This window comes from Lepidochelys kempii, chromosome 8 (assembly GCF_965140285.1).
Source record: "Lepidochelys kempii isolate rLepKem1 chromosome 8, rLepKem1.hap1, whole genome shotgun sequence".
In the NCBI taxonomy this organism is placed as follows: Eukaryota; Metazoa; Chordata; order Testudines; family Cheloniidae; genus Lepidochelys; species Lepidochelys kempii.
The window spans coordinates 20,156,334-20,168,748 of record NC_136387.1 but is presented as its reverse complement, the minus strand read 5'-3'; the positions used below and the strand labels follow the sequence as shown (position 1 = coordinate 20,168,748).

Genomic DNA, 12,415 nt, shown 5'->3' with positions numbered 1-12,415 from the left:
TATAAAGGAGATGAAGCTAGATCTTTTGGTCCTTATAACAATGTTTGAAAGGCTGTTTTCTTTCTCATTTAACATGCAGCAAGGACATATGGGAGAAGGCGAGGTAATAATATTCCTCTTTAATTTTCTAATGTTGACAATGTCTCATGGCATACATAGCACTACGCTGTTATTAGAAAGCAACCTAAAAAGATAAGATTTGAAACCATCAGTTTAACCCAAGCTTGCTTAGTTTATCTGCATGCTGTGGTAAACATTTTAACTGAATGAAATATCTCCCCAGAATAGTACTACTTAGGTTGAGATTAGCATGATCCTATAGCTAAGTGTCATCTATGTGAATTACTCCTTGGGAGAGCTAAAATGTTGTTTTTCTCCTGTGTTTATGAATGACAACTCTGTAGAAGTGATTCATACTATTACTTGTATTTGAGTGCTGACAGTTGTGTTGGGCCCTGAATATGGGCCATGTCCCATTGGGTTTATAGTTGAAGGCCCCGATTCTGTAAACATGCATACTGAGTAAGTTTATGCATATTGGTGTGCGGTTGTGTTCATCGTGACTACCTAGATATTCAAAGTTACTCGCATGCAAAATTGTCTACAGGATTTGGGTCTTAATAGACGAGACAAATGAAAATGGATAATGCACTAAATAAGGAAAAAACCACTGTAAAGCCTTGAAAGCTATAATGGTAGAAACTTAATCATAAAAGTGGGTGTGATTCAGTTTTCAAAGGGTTCCTTGAGTAAAAGACATTTAAAAAACAGATTGTTGAATACTGAAACTAAGACTTTGTCAGTATTGAGTTCTTTAATTTTCTGAATGTAGATTAAGAAAGAAAATTGAAGTGTGATCTCTATTAGACTTTGACTTTGCATAGAAAATGTCCACTTTTCAGAGGTGGTCAAATTTGCAGTCTCTAATAATTTGATTTACTTTAAAATCAGGTTAATGTATGTAACCTACTGGACATTCCAAATGTCAGGACAACAAAAGAAGATAAATTAATCCCACTGATAACCATTTTTATAGATTGTATTGAATCCTGAAATATCATCCCCATATAAAGAAAAGGAATACTTGTGGCACCTTAGAGACTAACCAATTTATTTGAGCATAAGTTTTCGTGAGCTACAGCTCACTTCATCGGCTGTAGCTCACAAAAGCTTATGCTCAAATAAATTGGTTAGTCTCTAAGGTGCCACAAGTCCTCCTTTTCTTTTTGCGAATACAGACTAACACAGCTGCTACTCTGAAACCCATCCCCATATAGCAAACTGTAGGCAAATGAAAAATTATTCTAGAAGCCTTAACAGACCTCACATGTATTTGCTTGTTTTTCCAATATGTGTTCGTAGAGGACTGGCCAACATATGTTGTGACTCTAGTTATTGTATGTTGTAATAAGGAGTAATATCATTGCAGGGATCAGTTTGTGTGCGTTCATATGTATTGTGTTATACAACTGCATTTGTAAGTCAAAGATCTTTACTAAAGGAATATGCCCAAAAAGTGTTACCGCAAAAGGACATGTGACTGTCTCAATAGAGGAAGAATGCTTGCAACATGTTAGAAAACGAGTTAAGGAACGAATCTTCTTTTACAATATCTCAGTAAAGTTGATCTGCTCCAAGAATGACATGTTACTTAAATGAGTCTTCAGTCGTCATTCATAGGAAATTGCAGTGGGTCTTACTGCTTTGATAGGTGTTCTTGTTATCTACAAGTGTATAGTTTGTGATTTAAATATTTTGATATCAAGTGACCTAAAAGGTTAATGTAGTTAGCTGGTGTGGGAATCTTTTTTTCATCTGTACTGTGAAATTACCGTGTGCATGTAAGAAGTTATTTGAGAAATGGTATGCGTCCTAGATTTTTAGTTGTGTATACAATCAGGATAGTCCCTACAAAGTAGTTATTATGGTTATATAATGTTTCTTTCTGTGGCAAGTCTTTTAAAAATATGACATATATAAAAAACAGGCAGCAGAATTAGGCAATAGCAATTGCAAAACTTCTAAAAAAAAATGAGTTCTGTCTATGAAAAGATTGTGGATGTTCAGGTCCTTTTTAAATGCTGTTTGTTTTGTTACAAATTTTCTATAATAAAAGATACTGCCTCTTTCTGTAGCTGTGTAATTAACAAGGTGTTTGGATTGTTGTAGAACTAGAAATGGTAAGGTTAAATGAGATGAGCAGGATATCAATATGATCATATTTAGTCTTCCCATTACTTGTTAAAAGGGGAAGAGTACAAGAAGCCGTACTGCTAATATAGAACATTTCTTTAATAATATTTAAATAGTATGTTCTTTGTCCTATTAGTATGGGGTTTTTCCCTTTTTTCCCCCTAGGTCAGTCTTCACTGTTTCCAATGGAAGACGGGTTCTTGGATGATGGACGTGGGGATCAGACTCTTCATAGTGGCTTAGGATCACCACACTGCTTCTCTCACCAAAATGGAGAAAGAGTGGAACGGTATTCCCGCAAGGTGTTCGTAGGTGGACTGCCACCGGATATTGATGAAGGTATTTTCAGAAACAAGCTCAGTCAGAACAACCCATGTTGATTTGATGATAAACTGTAGAGTGGACCCTGTTGTTAACAAGCTAAAGAATGATTATAATAAGAGTTTTTTTTTACAAATTGTTGGCCAGATCCTAAGCGTCACTGAACACCTGCTGTTCCCATTAGCCCTGTCTCTACAACTGCTTTGTTACTGAAAGATAAAAATATGAGCTCTTTAACAAGGAATAGTACTTTTGTTATGAATTTGAGAATGAGGGCTTAATGTGCTGTAACATTTGTGTGATAAATCTGTTCTTTCTCCAGCTCCTCCTTTTAGTTGTATATAGTCCAGACCTAGACCATAAAAATGGGCAGATCTGTTTTAGGGAGCTGGCCGTGCTAAGACCTTCATGTTTATGAGATTATCATAGAAATGTTCTTTGGTCAGCAGCTGTAGTCTTGACAGATGGATGCAATGCCTCAAATGCTTAAGGATCTTTTATCTAATCTAGATCAAAATCTTTCAGCACTGACAAAATACAAAACTTGTGACAGAAATAAATTGGTTTCTATTAGGGCTGTAGATTAATCACAGTTAACTCACACGATTAACTCAAAATTAATCACGATTGAAAATTAATCACAATTAATCGCAGTTTTAATCGCACTGTTAAACAATATGAGAATACCAATTGAAATTTAATAAATGTTTTTCTACATTTTCAAATATATTGTTTTTAATTACAACACAGAATAAAAAGTAGTGCTAACTTTGTATTTTTTATTACAAATATTTGCACTTTAAAAAACAAAATACTATTTTTCAGTTCACCTCATACAAGTACTGTAGTGCAATCTCTTTACTGTGAAAGTGCAATTTACAAAAGTAGATTTTTTTGTTACATAATTTAACTCCAAAAACAAAACAAAACTATGTAAAACTTTAGATCTTATAAGTCCACTCAGTCCTACTTCTTGTTCAGCCAATCGTTAAGAAAACAAGTTTGTTTACATTTACAGGAGATAATAAGCAGGAGCTGCCTGCTTCTTATTTACAATGTCAAAAGAAAGTGAGAATAGGCGTTCGAATGGCGCTTTTGTAGCCGGCATTGCAAGGTATTTAGGTGCCAGATATGCTAAACATTCGTATGCCCCTATAATGGTGGCTGAAGCATGAAGAAGACATGCTTCTATGTTGATGATGCTCGTTTAAATTTGTGACTGAACTCCTTGGGGGAGAATTGTATGTCTCCTCCTCTGTTTTACCCACATTCTGCCATACATTTCCTGTTATAACAGCCTCGGATGGTGACCCAGCACATGTTGTTCATTTTAAGAACACTTTCACTGCAGATCTGACAAAATGCAAAGAAGGTACCCAGGTGAGATTTCTAAAGATAGCTACAGCACTTGAACCAAGGTTTAAGAATCTGAAGTGCCTTCCAAAATATGAGAGGGATGAGGTGTGGCGCTTGCTTTCAGAAATCTTAAGGAGCAGCATTCCGATGCGGAGACTACAGAACCTGAACCACCAAAAGAGAAAATCAACCTTCTGGTGGCATCTGACTCAGCTGACAAAAATAAACACGTCAGTCTGCACTGCTTTGAATAGTCGTTGAGCAGAACCCATCATCAGCATGAACTCATGTCCTCTGGAATGGTGATTGAAGCATGAAGGGACATAGGAATCTTTAGCACATCTGGCATGTAAATATTTTGCAACACTAGCTACAACAGTGCCATGTGAATGCCTTTTCTCACTTTCAGGTGACATAAACAAGAAGTGGGCAGCATTATCTCCTGCAAATGTAAACAAACTTGTTTTTTGTCTGAGCAATTGGCTGAACAAGTAGTTGGGACTGAATGGGCTTGAAGGCTCTAAAGTTTTTTACATTTTTTATTTTTGAATGCAACTATTTTTTGTACATAATTCTACATTGGTAAGTTCAGCTTTCATGATAGAGATTGCACCACAGTACTTGTATTAGGTGAATTGAGAAATACTGTTTCTTTTGTTTTTTACATTATATTTTTGATTAAAAAATTTGCAAAGTGAGCACTGTACACTTTGTATTCTGTGTTGTAATTGAAAGTAATATATTTGAAAATGTAGAAAACAACCAAAAATATTTAAATAAATGGTATTCTATTTAACAGCACGATTAAACACGATTAATTTTTTTAATCACTTGACAGCCCTTGTTTCTGTCTTTCTTATTAGAAAGATGTTAACTCTTTCAATTAGGGGGCAAGATCAGTAGAACAAGTATGAACCTATCTCTGCCTTACAATGATAAGTGCATAAATAAATACCCACACTATCCTTCTCAAGTGTCTTTTTTTTAAAAAGCTGTTTTATGGGTATTTTTTTTTAGTTTTTTTTTATAAAATGTTATAAACCCCAAACTCTGATTCTTATGTATTTTTTTTTAAACATGAAAACATGCCACATTGAACTGGTGTTTGAATATTAAATCACTTGGATCATGTGTTTCAAACTGAAATACAGCTAGAAGATAAGGAATTAAGTTATCCCTCTTCCTCATGAAACCCATGCTCATTTTAAAATACTCTTCTAATGAGCTTCAGAAACTTAAGAGTAGGAGTAATATTACCAGTAGTTCTATTAGGTTTGTACAGTCCCAGCTTGTTCTGGCTCTTCATTCAGCTCCTTATGTAAACTTGCTCTACTCAGTGGCAGCTTTTGACAGTGGTTATGTCCAGTGGTAGCCTGTCACCCCAGTGGATGGTAAGAACTGAGTCCGGAATCAATGCAGAGGCACTTAATTTTGGTGAGAAGCCAAGAATGTTTGGTGAATTCAACATGAATATTGGGGGGTTGAGGAACACTGCAGTGTTTGTGTAAAGAAACACCCATGATATGCAGCAGCAGTAAGGCCATGTCTACACTACTACTTATGTCTGCAAAACTTGTCGCTCGGGGTGTGAAAAAACCACCCCCCTGAGCAACATAAGTTACGCCAGCATAAGTGGTAGCATGCACAGTGCTATGTCAGTGGGAGAGGCTCTCCTGCCGAAATAGCTACCGCCGCTTGTTGGGAGTGATTAAATTACGTCTATCTGAGAGCTCTCTCCCTTCGGCATAGAGCGGCTACACGAGATCTTACAGTGGCACAGCTGCATTGCTACAGCTGTGCCGCTGTAAACTTGCTAACTGTAGTCCTAGCCTTAGTGTTACAGAGCCCCTCTGACAAAGGAACCCTGTCTTTCATGATGTCAAAGCATGAGAGGGGCTATAGTTGGAGCACAGTGACAGCTGCAATCCAGAAAGTTGTTAATCTGTGGATTTTTCTTAACCATAACATTTTAATCTAGACTTGTATTTCAGTCAAAAAGTTATAATATGTTGCACTGTAAATCACTGTGATCTGACAGTCAAACACAAGCTACTTTCACCATGGTTACCATGGTATGTTTTTAGCAATTAAATGGTCAAATTTAATATGACATTTACAATAGAACATTCTTGGGGTATGTGTTCTTTATTCCCAGGTAATGGCTTTAAAAAAATTTTTTTTTTAATCTTATGAAACCAGGTGGGCATGTGAACAGTTCATTTTGTGAAGGACTAGACTTACCATAGTTGTGTTGCCTTTGTTCAACCTATGTTGAAAGGATAAGTCCATTCCCTCAAGACATGTTCTTGTTGTGTCCTTCTCTCCCCCCATCAATCCCCAGAAAATGAACTAGAATAAGGATCACAATCCATATAGATATGATTTAAATCCACCTCACCACTGAAAAATTTTAAAGTCCTTCTGCTCCCAATTCAGGAGAGCACTTAAGCATATACTGTAAAATTAGGCACATGTTTAGGTGCTGTCTAGAACAGAGACCAGTTTTAAGTATGCCTACAAAGTTACAAAGTGGTGGGCTTACTGTGTCTGTGTACATCAGCTAAGGTAACCCTGACACATTTCTATCGCAATATACATTCCTGATGACCCTTGGGCACAAACAAAGAAAACTGTCAATACCGAAGTTTGTCAACTTTTGTTCCACTAGAAATATCATAAAAAAAAACAAAAAACAAACTTGTGTTGGCCAAATTGAAAAGCACACTTTTCCAGGTTTTAACAATTTAAGATTGGGGCGGGGGGGAACACTTACACTAATTATAAATACATGATACATACTATAATAAAAATAGCTGATGGAAATCAGTCCTGCAGTCACAAGAACTTTCTCCCAGGGTAGGAGAGGCTGGGACTCCTGCAAAGCACTGTTGCTCTGCCCTCTGTGTCTGTCTTCTCTGTACAAAATTGTCAGTGACCAGCCTCCAATGAGGGAAGATTGTTGTAATGTCTTTGAGGGAAGAGAACAATAAAAGAATAGAAAAAGGGGGGAATCCAAGAAGTTACCTTGTAATTTCTATGGAAAAAATTGCTTAGTGTGATGAGGGATGCATAACAAAACACTGGGAAAACATTTGTTTAGGTATTTTTCATGTATTGTAGCACCTAGGTGCTAATGTAGTCTACTTAAAACTTGCAGATGCCTCTTCAGTAATAGAAAATTTTATCCCTACTTGAGCTTTGTACACAGGTGTTTCTTGTTCAGAAGCTTCTTATTACTAGCAACCATTCTCTTGAGGCGAGAAAATTACCCAAGCTCAAAAAGAACAATGCCATAATTAGTGGAACATTTTTACAGGACTAGCAAATATAAATTATCTTACCAGAATACTGAAGTGGAAGGAGGATTTGAAATGGGTGCTGGAGTTGCTTCCTGTTACACTACTGTATTTCTTCTCTGCATTCTTTCCTATAGCTATTGCATAACTGCATTCTGCAAGCATTACTGTAAGTTAGTTTGAGGTCAAACTCAGATAATGCGGACAGATGTGGCACAAGCATGTGATGTGAACAAGCTTGACTGGGCCTTGTGATATTCCCTTTCCTTTTCTCCAAACCGTTTGTGATTGCAAGGCAGATTGGCAGAATTTACTGCTAAGCAGTTAGTCAAGGATTCGGACTTTGAACTCTTTATGTGGGAGAATGCCTGAAGCTAGGATATGGTAGCTATTTAGATTAATTGATTTCATTCCTGTGACTTAGTGGGCTGCAAGCTTTTATTTGTAACCATTAATAAAGAGACACATCCTTGATCTTTGAACTGTTTTTCTCACTATTCAATGTATGTTCTGACTTGTCATGAAGATTCCCCTTCCCTCAATAAATGCTATCAGCGGTCTGATATTTGTTTATAGGTTAGGAAAAAATATGACCAATTACCTGAAATGAAGATTCTCCAGGGTTTTATGTTCAGTGGGTTTTAACTTCTATTCATGCTCCTTTTTATCCCCCTGTTCCTCATCCCTCAGATGAGATCACGGCTAGCTTTCGTCGCTTTGGTCCTTTGATTGTGGATTGGCCGCACAAGGCGGAAAGCAAATCCTATTTTCCTCCTAAAGGTAACTATCATGATGTTAACATCGTTTTAAGAACTATTGCAGAACCAGTGACTGTATTTTTCAGTGTAAGAATTTGAAGTGTAATTTTCATTATGTAAAAGATCTTCATGTTCACTGCTCCCCCGTACCATGCTGAAAATATCCCCGAAAATCATGATGTAACTCAAATCCTGCAGGATGTTGCAAGTAGGTGGACTGCAGCACAGTGCATGATAATACGCATTTAAAATAATTACTCGTACTTCACTTCCGGTCAGACTCCCCTTTCTTTCTCTGTGCCTTCTTCCTCTCATTTCTCTATTCTTTACTCTGCCTGACCTCTTATTTACTACATCATATGTAAAATATTAGACTAGCGCTGTGTAAGGGGAATGCACAGCTAAGCAGCCCAGGGAAGAAATTGTACCTCACATTCACAACTCACCTGTGCTGGCAGGATGGAGGCAAGGCTCTATCTGTTTCCACCTGTTTGCTTGCTTCCTCCCCACCAGTGCGAAAGGGATAGGGAGGAGAGAGTACTGAACACATAGCTCTTATTTTCCCTCCTGCTTTTGGAGGCATGCTGGGCGGCCGCATGGGGGAGCATTTGTGTGTGTTGGGGGGTGTCTTACTGTTTACTCCCTCTTATACTGCAGTGTAATCATGTGGGATCAGCGCATAGTCTGGCCCTAAATAATGACACTAAATATTATAAACTATAAAAAACTAAATCTCTTGGAATCTCATCAGGAATCTTGCAAGTCTTCTTGTTCTCTTACCTAGGATATGCGTTCTTGCTGTTCCAAGATGAAAGCTCTGTACAGGCTCTGATTGATGCATGTATTGAAGAGGATGGAAAACTCTACCTTTGTGTCTCCAGCCCCACTATCAAAGACAAACCGGTGGGTAACATTTTCAAGTACTTTAGAGTTGGTATAAAATAAGTTTATAAATTGTGCACTGCAGATGTCATGCATATTTTCTGACTTCAGTGAAACAGATTAATGTCCAAAGAGGATGGTACGGTTATGCATTATGTACTAATACTGCAGTAACTATGGGCCCAATCCAAAGCCTAGTGACTCCCACTCATTTCAGAGGGCTCTGGGTCAAGACCCTCTGTCGGCAGCCATTGTTGCTTAGTAAATAAACTATGCATAGCCTTGCATGCTGGAACTATTGAGATAGTGATTAGCCTGATGTCTACAGTACTGCTTACTCTTTCAGAACAACACAAATATCATGAATACATGTGTATTTATAAAATTTATATAGCATGGTTGGATTGTGATAATGCATCACATTAACAGGAAGAACTTGTATATCTCATACAAGTTAAATAACAAGGTGAAATCTGATCTGCTTAGGTCACCATTAATAGAGCATATTGGCATTAACTCCTAATTGGTAGTTGATGTACAGTTTGAAAGTGAGTTCAAAGTATAGTCATTGATACCATTTTAAAGTTTTTACCATCAGGGAGGCTACATTGTAACTGACAGTTGATATTGCTAAAATACTTACCTCAACTCTTAATCTGAATTAGGAACAGTAAACAAGTTTGTTTTCTGGCCATAGGTTCAGATCAGGCCTTGGAATCTCAGTGATAGTGACTTCGTGATGGATGGTTCGCAGCCTCTTGATCCACGAAAAACTATTTTTGTTGGTGGTGTTCCTCGGCCATTACGAGCAGGTATACTACATGTGTTGCAGCTTTGGCATGTTAATTCTGGCATGTTGTACAATCAGCCTTACTGCTTTGGGAGAACCCTGGGAGTTTTTTCAGCAGGGCATCTCGGGAGAAAAAATGTATTGTATATTAAACATACAAAACATATATTAGTGTTTGAAAAATGTAAGTATTGCTGATGCTATGTAACTGTAGCTAGAGACAGGAGTACAAATAAACGTGCACATTCGATGCTTAGAATGGAAGAAAGGGGATTTAGAAAATAAAAATCTACCTAACTGTGTTTGTGTTTTCTGCTTTAGTGGAGCTTGCAATGATAATGGACCGGCTGTATGGAGGTGTATGCTACGCTGGAATTGACACAGATCCTGAGCTGAAATACCCAAAAGGAGCTGGGCGGGTTGCATTTTCTAATCAACAAAGTTACATAGCTGCTATCAGTGCCCGCTTTGTTCAGCTGCAGCATGGAGAGATAGATAAACGGGTAAGGGCTAAAGCACATTTTGTTCAGTGTCTTCTCTAGAAATATGTTGTTTCCATATAAATATCAATGTTTCATTGTGAAGATTATAAATGTTACATTCAGACTTACTGCATGCTTAGATTTACATTGTGCCATGTTAGCACAGCCCAGAAAAAGGAGCAGTCATAGTGTATGGTGCGCTGGGAGGTAACCTAGAGGTAAAATACATCCTTGAACTTCCTGGTACAGGGGGGAAGAGATCATGCCAGCTGCCATACCCCTTCACAGGGATATAGAATACTCCCACTGCTAGGCTGTCTGACTCTGAAGGCTGGGGCAGAGGGATGGACTGAAGCATTCTTGAAAGAGGGAGCAGTTCTTGCTCTTTCCCCACCTCCACTGCGCACCAGCATAAAGGATAGGCAGAATCTGTTGGGGTGTGTGTGCGTGTGGGTGTACAGTCATGGAGGCCAGGAGGGAGGGGGGTGGTTGTGTGTGTGTGTATATGTAAATAGTCATAAAGGCCACCAGATCATCTAGTCTGACCTTCTGTATAACTTCGGCCACTAAAACCACCCAGCACCTGCACACTAAACTAAGAAACTGAAATTAGACCAAAATGTTACAGCCCACAGAAGACTAGACTGGTTATGAGGTGCACCAATGCCAGAGGTCCCTGCAATGGTAGGGAATTAAGTGGCATATAGACACACAGTCCTGGCAAGTGACCCACCTGTCGGGGCAAGGCAAAATCCCTCTAAGGTCACTTTGAATCTGATCTGGGGGAAATTCCTTCCTGACCCCACATATGGCAATCAGTTATATCTTGAACATGTGAGCTAGAACCAGCTAGCCAAGCACCTGGGAGAGACTCTGCTCGGTGCCACCTCGGAGCACTGGCCTATCTCCTCCAGTGTCCCATCTCCAACGGTGACCATTTCTGATGCTTCAGAGGAAGGAGAACCCAAAAAAAAAAAAAAATCACCCTACCCAACAGCAAAAATACATTGGGGGAGAAAAATCCCTTCCTGACCCCGGTAGGTGACTGCTAAGGCAGGAAATTTGGGGAATGTTCCCAAAAGAGCATCATAGGAGTGCATTGTACAGCGTACTGTAAGTATTCTGGTATAGCCTCATAACAACTCTCCCCACCTGCCTTAGCGGTTTCAGTATTTTGTCATGTCAAGTTAACTTTTTAAAGAAGAGACAATTAAAGAAGGAGCACAGTTGTCCTCACTCTAATGTACCTGAAATTAGTGTGCCAGTTGTATCAGGACTGTGTGCACCTCTGCCTGTTGTGTCTGCTTCACATGTAAGAAACCCAGTTTGGTCATCTGAAAGGCTTCAGTGTTCTGGACTATAAATGAAACAGGCTTTCAGGTCATTATTGCCACTCTTTGCTCCATTAAGTGCTACATTTCAGGTTTTTCTTTCTGCAATTGTGTAGTCTCTCATTTTCTCTTCGAAAAACTTTCCCTAAAACTCCAGCAGTCTCTCACTACCATTGGATGACAGAACTGCTCTTATAATTTTACTTGCACTCTGGGCTCAAAGTCTGGGCAGACAGGTGATAGGTAGTCTTTCAGTGATTTGAGCATGGCACTGGGAATCAGGAACTCCTTTGCCCTAATCTTAGCTCTGATATGGATTCCTTCTGTGGTTTTGAACAAGTCACTTAAGGCCCAGTTGTTCAACTTCTGCTTGCATAAGTGAGCATGTGGGTGAATAGTCCCACTGAAGCCAGTAGGACTGTTCATCTAGTAAGTCCTTGCTATTATGAGTAAGGATTGTACAATCAGGTCTATCACCTCTGCCTCGGTTTCTCCATTTGTGATTAAAAAGAAATGGGGGGGGGATGATGGTAGATGCTGGGAGGATTCATTAGAAGAACACTTTGAATGTGCTAATGGTAAAAAAAAATGCTGAATGTTATTGTTACTAAATAAAACTAAACACTGCTAGACTTCAGAGATCAGCATCAAAACATTCATATTCTTCTAGATATAGAGTACTGAGTTACACTGATTGCATATTTATGACCATCTCTTGGAACCTGGAAAGGTTCTCCCCATTACTCCTTCTCTTAAGAAAAAGGAAGCTACAGAGTGTCAATAGGATTTTCTTCCTCAGCTTTCTGTGTTGAACAATGAGGGTGGCAAGAATATAGTTGACATCAGTTCACGTCCTCCCTTCACATTTTCAAAAGGGAGCTTGTTGTCTCTGTGCTCACTTTTACTACTTTCTCAAAATAAAACTGGCAGTTCTTCTGGCTAGTCAGATATAGATTAAATTCTCAGTGGTGACTGGCTTCCTTTGGATGCAGGTGAGAGGAGGAAC

The 12,415-nt window shown here is 38.6% G+C and overlaps 1 protein-coding gene and 1 long non-coding RNA gene across 7 annotated transcripts in view; one reads left to right on the top strand and one right to left on the bottom strand.

The window, feature by feature from the left end:
- The window catches only part of LOC140915687 (uncharacterized), a 38,025-nt gene that overhangs the window by 7,627 nt on the left and 17,983 nt on the right, over positions 1-12,415 (bottom strand). The window lies entirely within an intron of this gene.
- CPEB4 (cytoplasmic polyadenylation element binding protein 4) overlaps positions 1-12,415 on the top strand; it is a 185,926-nt gene that overhangs the window by 169,133 nt on the left and 4,378 nt on the right. For 4 of the 5 annotated variants that reach the window (XM_073355775.2, XM_073355773.2, XM_073355772.2 and 1 more), the window contains 6 exons: positions 80-103; positions 2,359-2,532; positions 7,857-7,946; positions 8,709-8,827; positions 9,504-9,618; positions 9,918-10,099. In XM_073355775.2, the coding sequence (XP_073211876.1) occupies positions 80-103; positions 2,359-2,532; positions 7,857-7,946; positions 8,709-8,827; positions 9,504-9,618; positions 9,918-10,099 (704 nt within the window). The remainder of the gene's footprint in view (positions 1-79; positions 104-2,358; positions 2,533-7,856; positions 7,947-8,708; positions 8,828-9,503; positions 9,619-9,917; positions 10,100-12,415) is intronic. The other variant, XM_073355774.2, reaches the window with a different exon arrangement.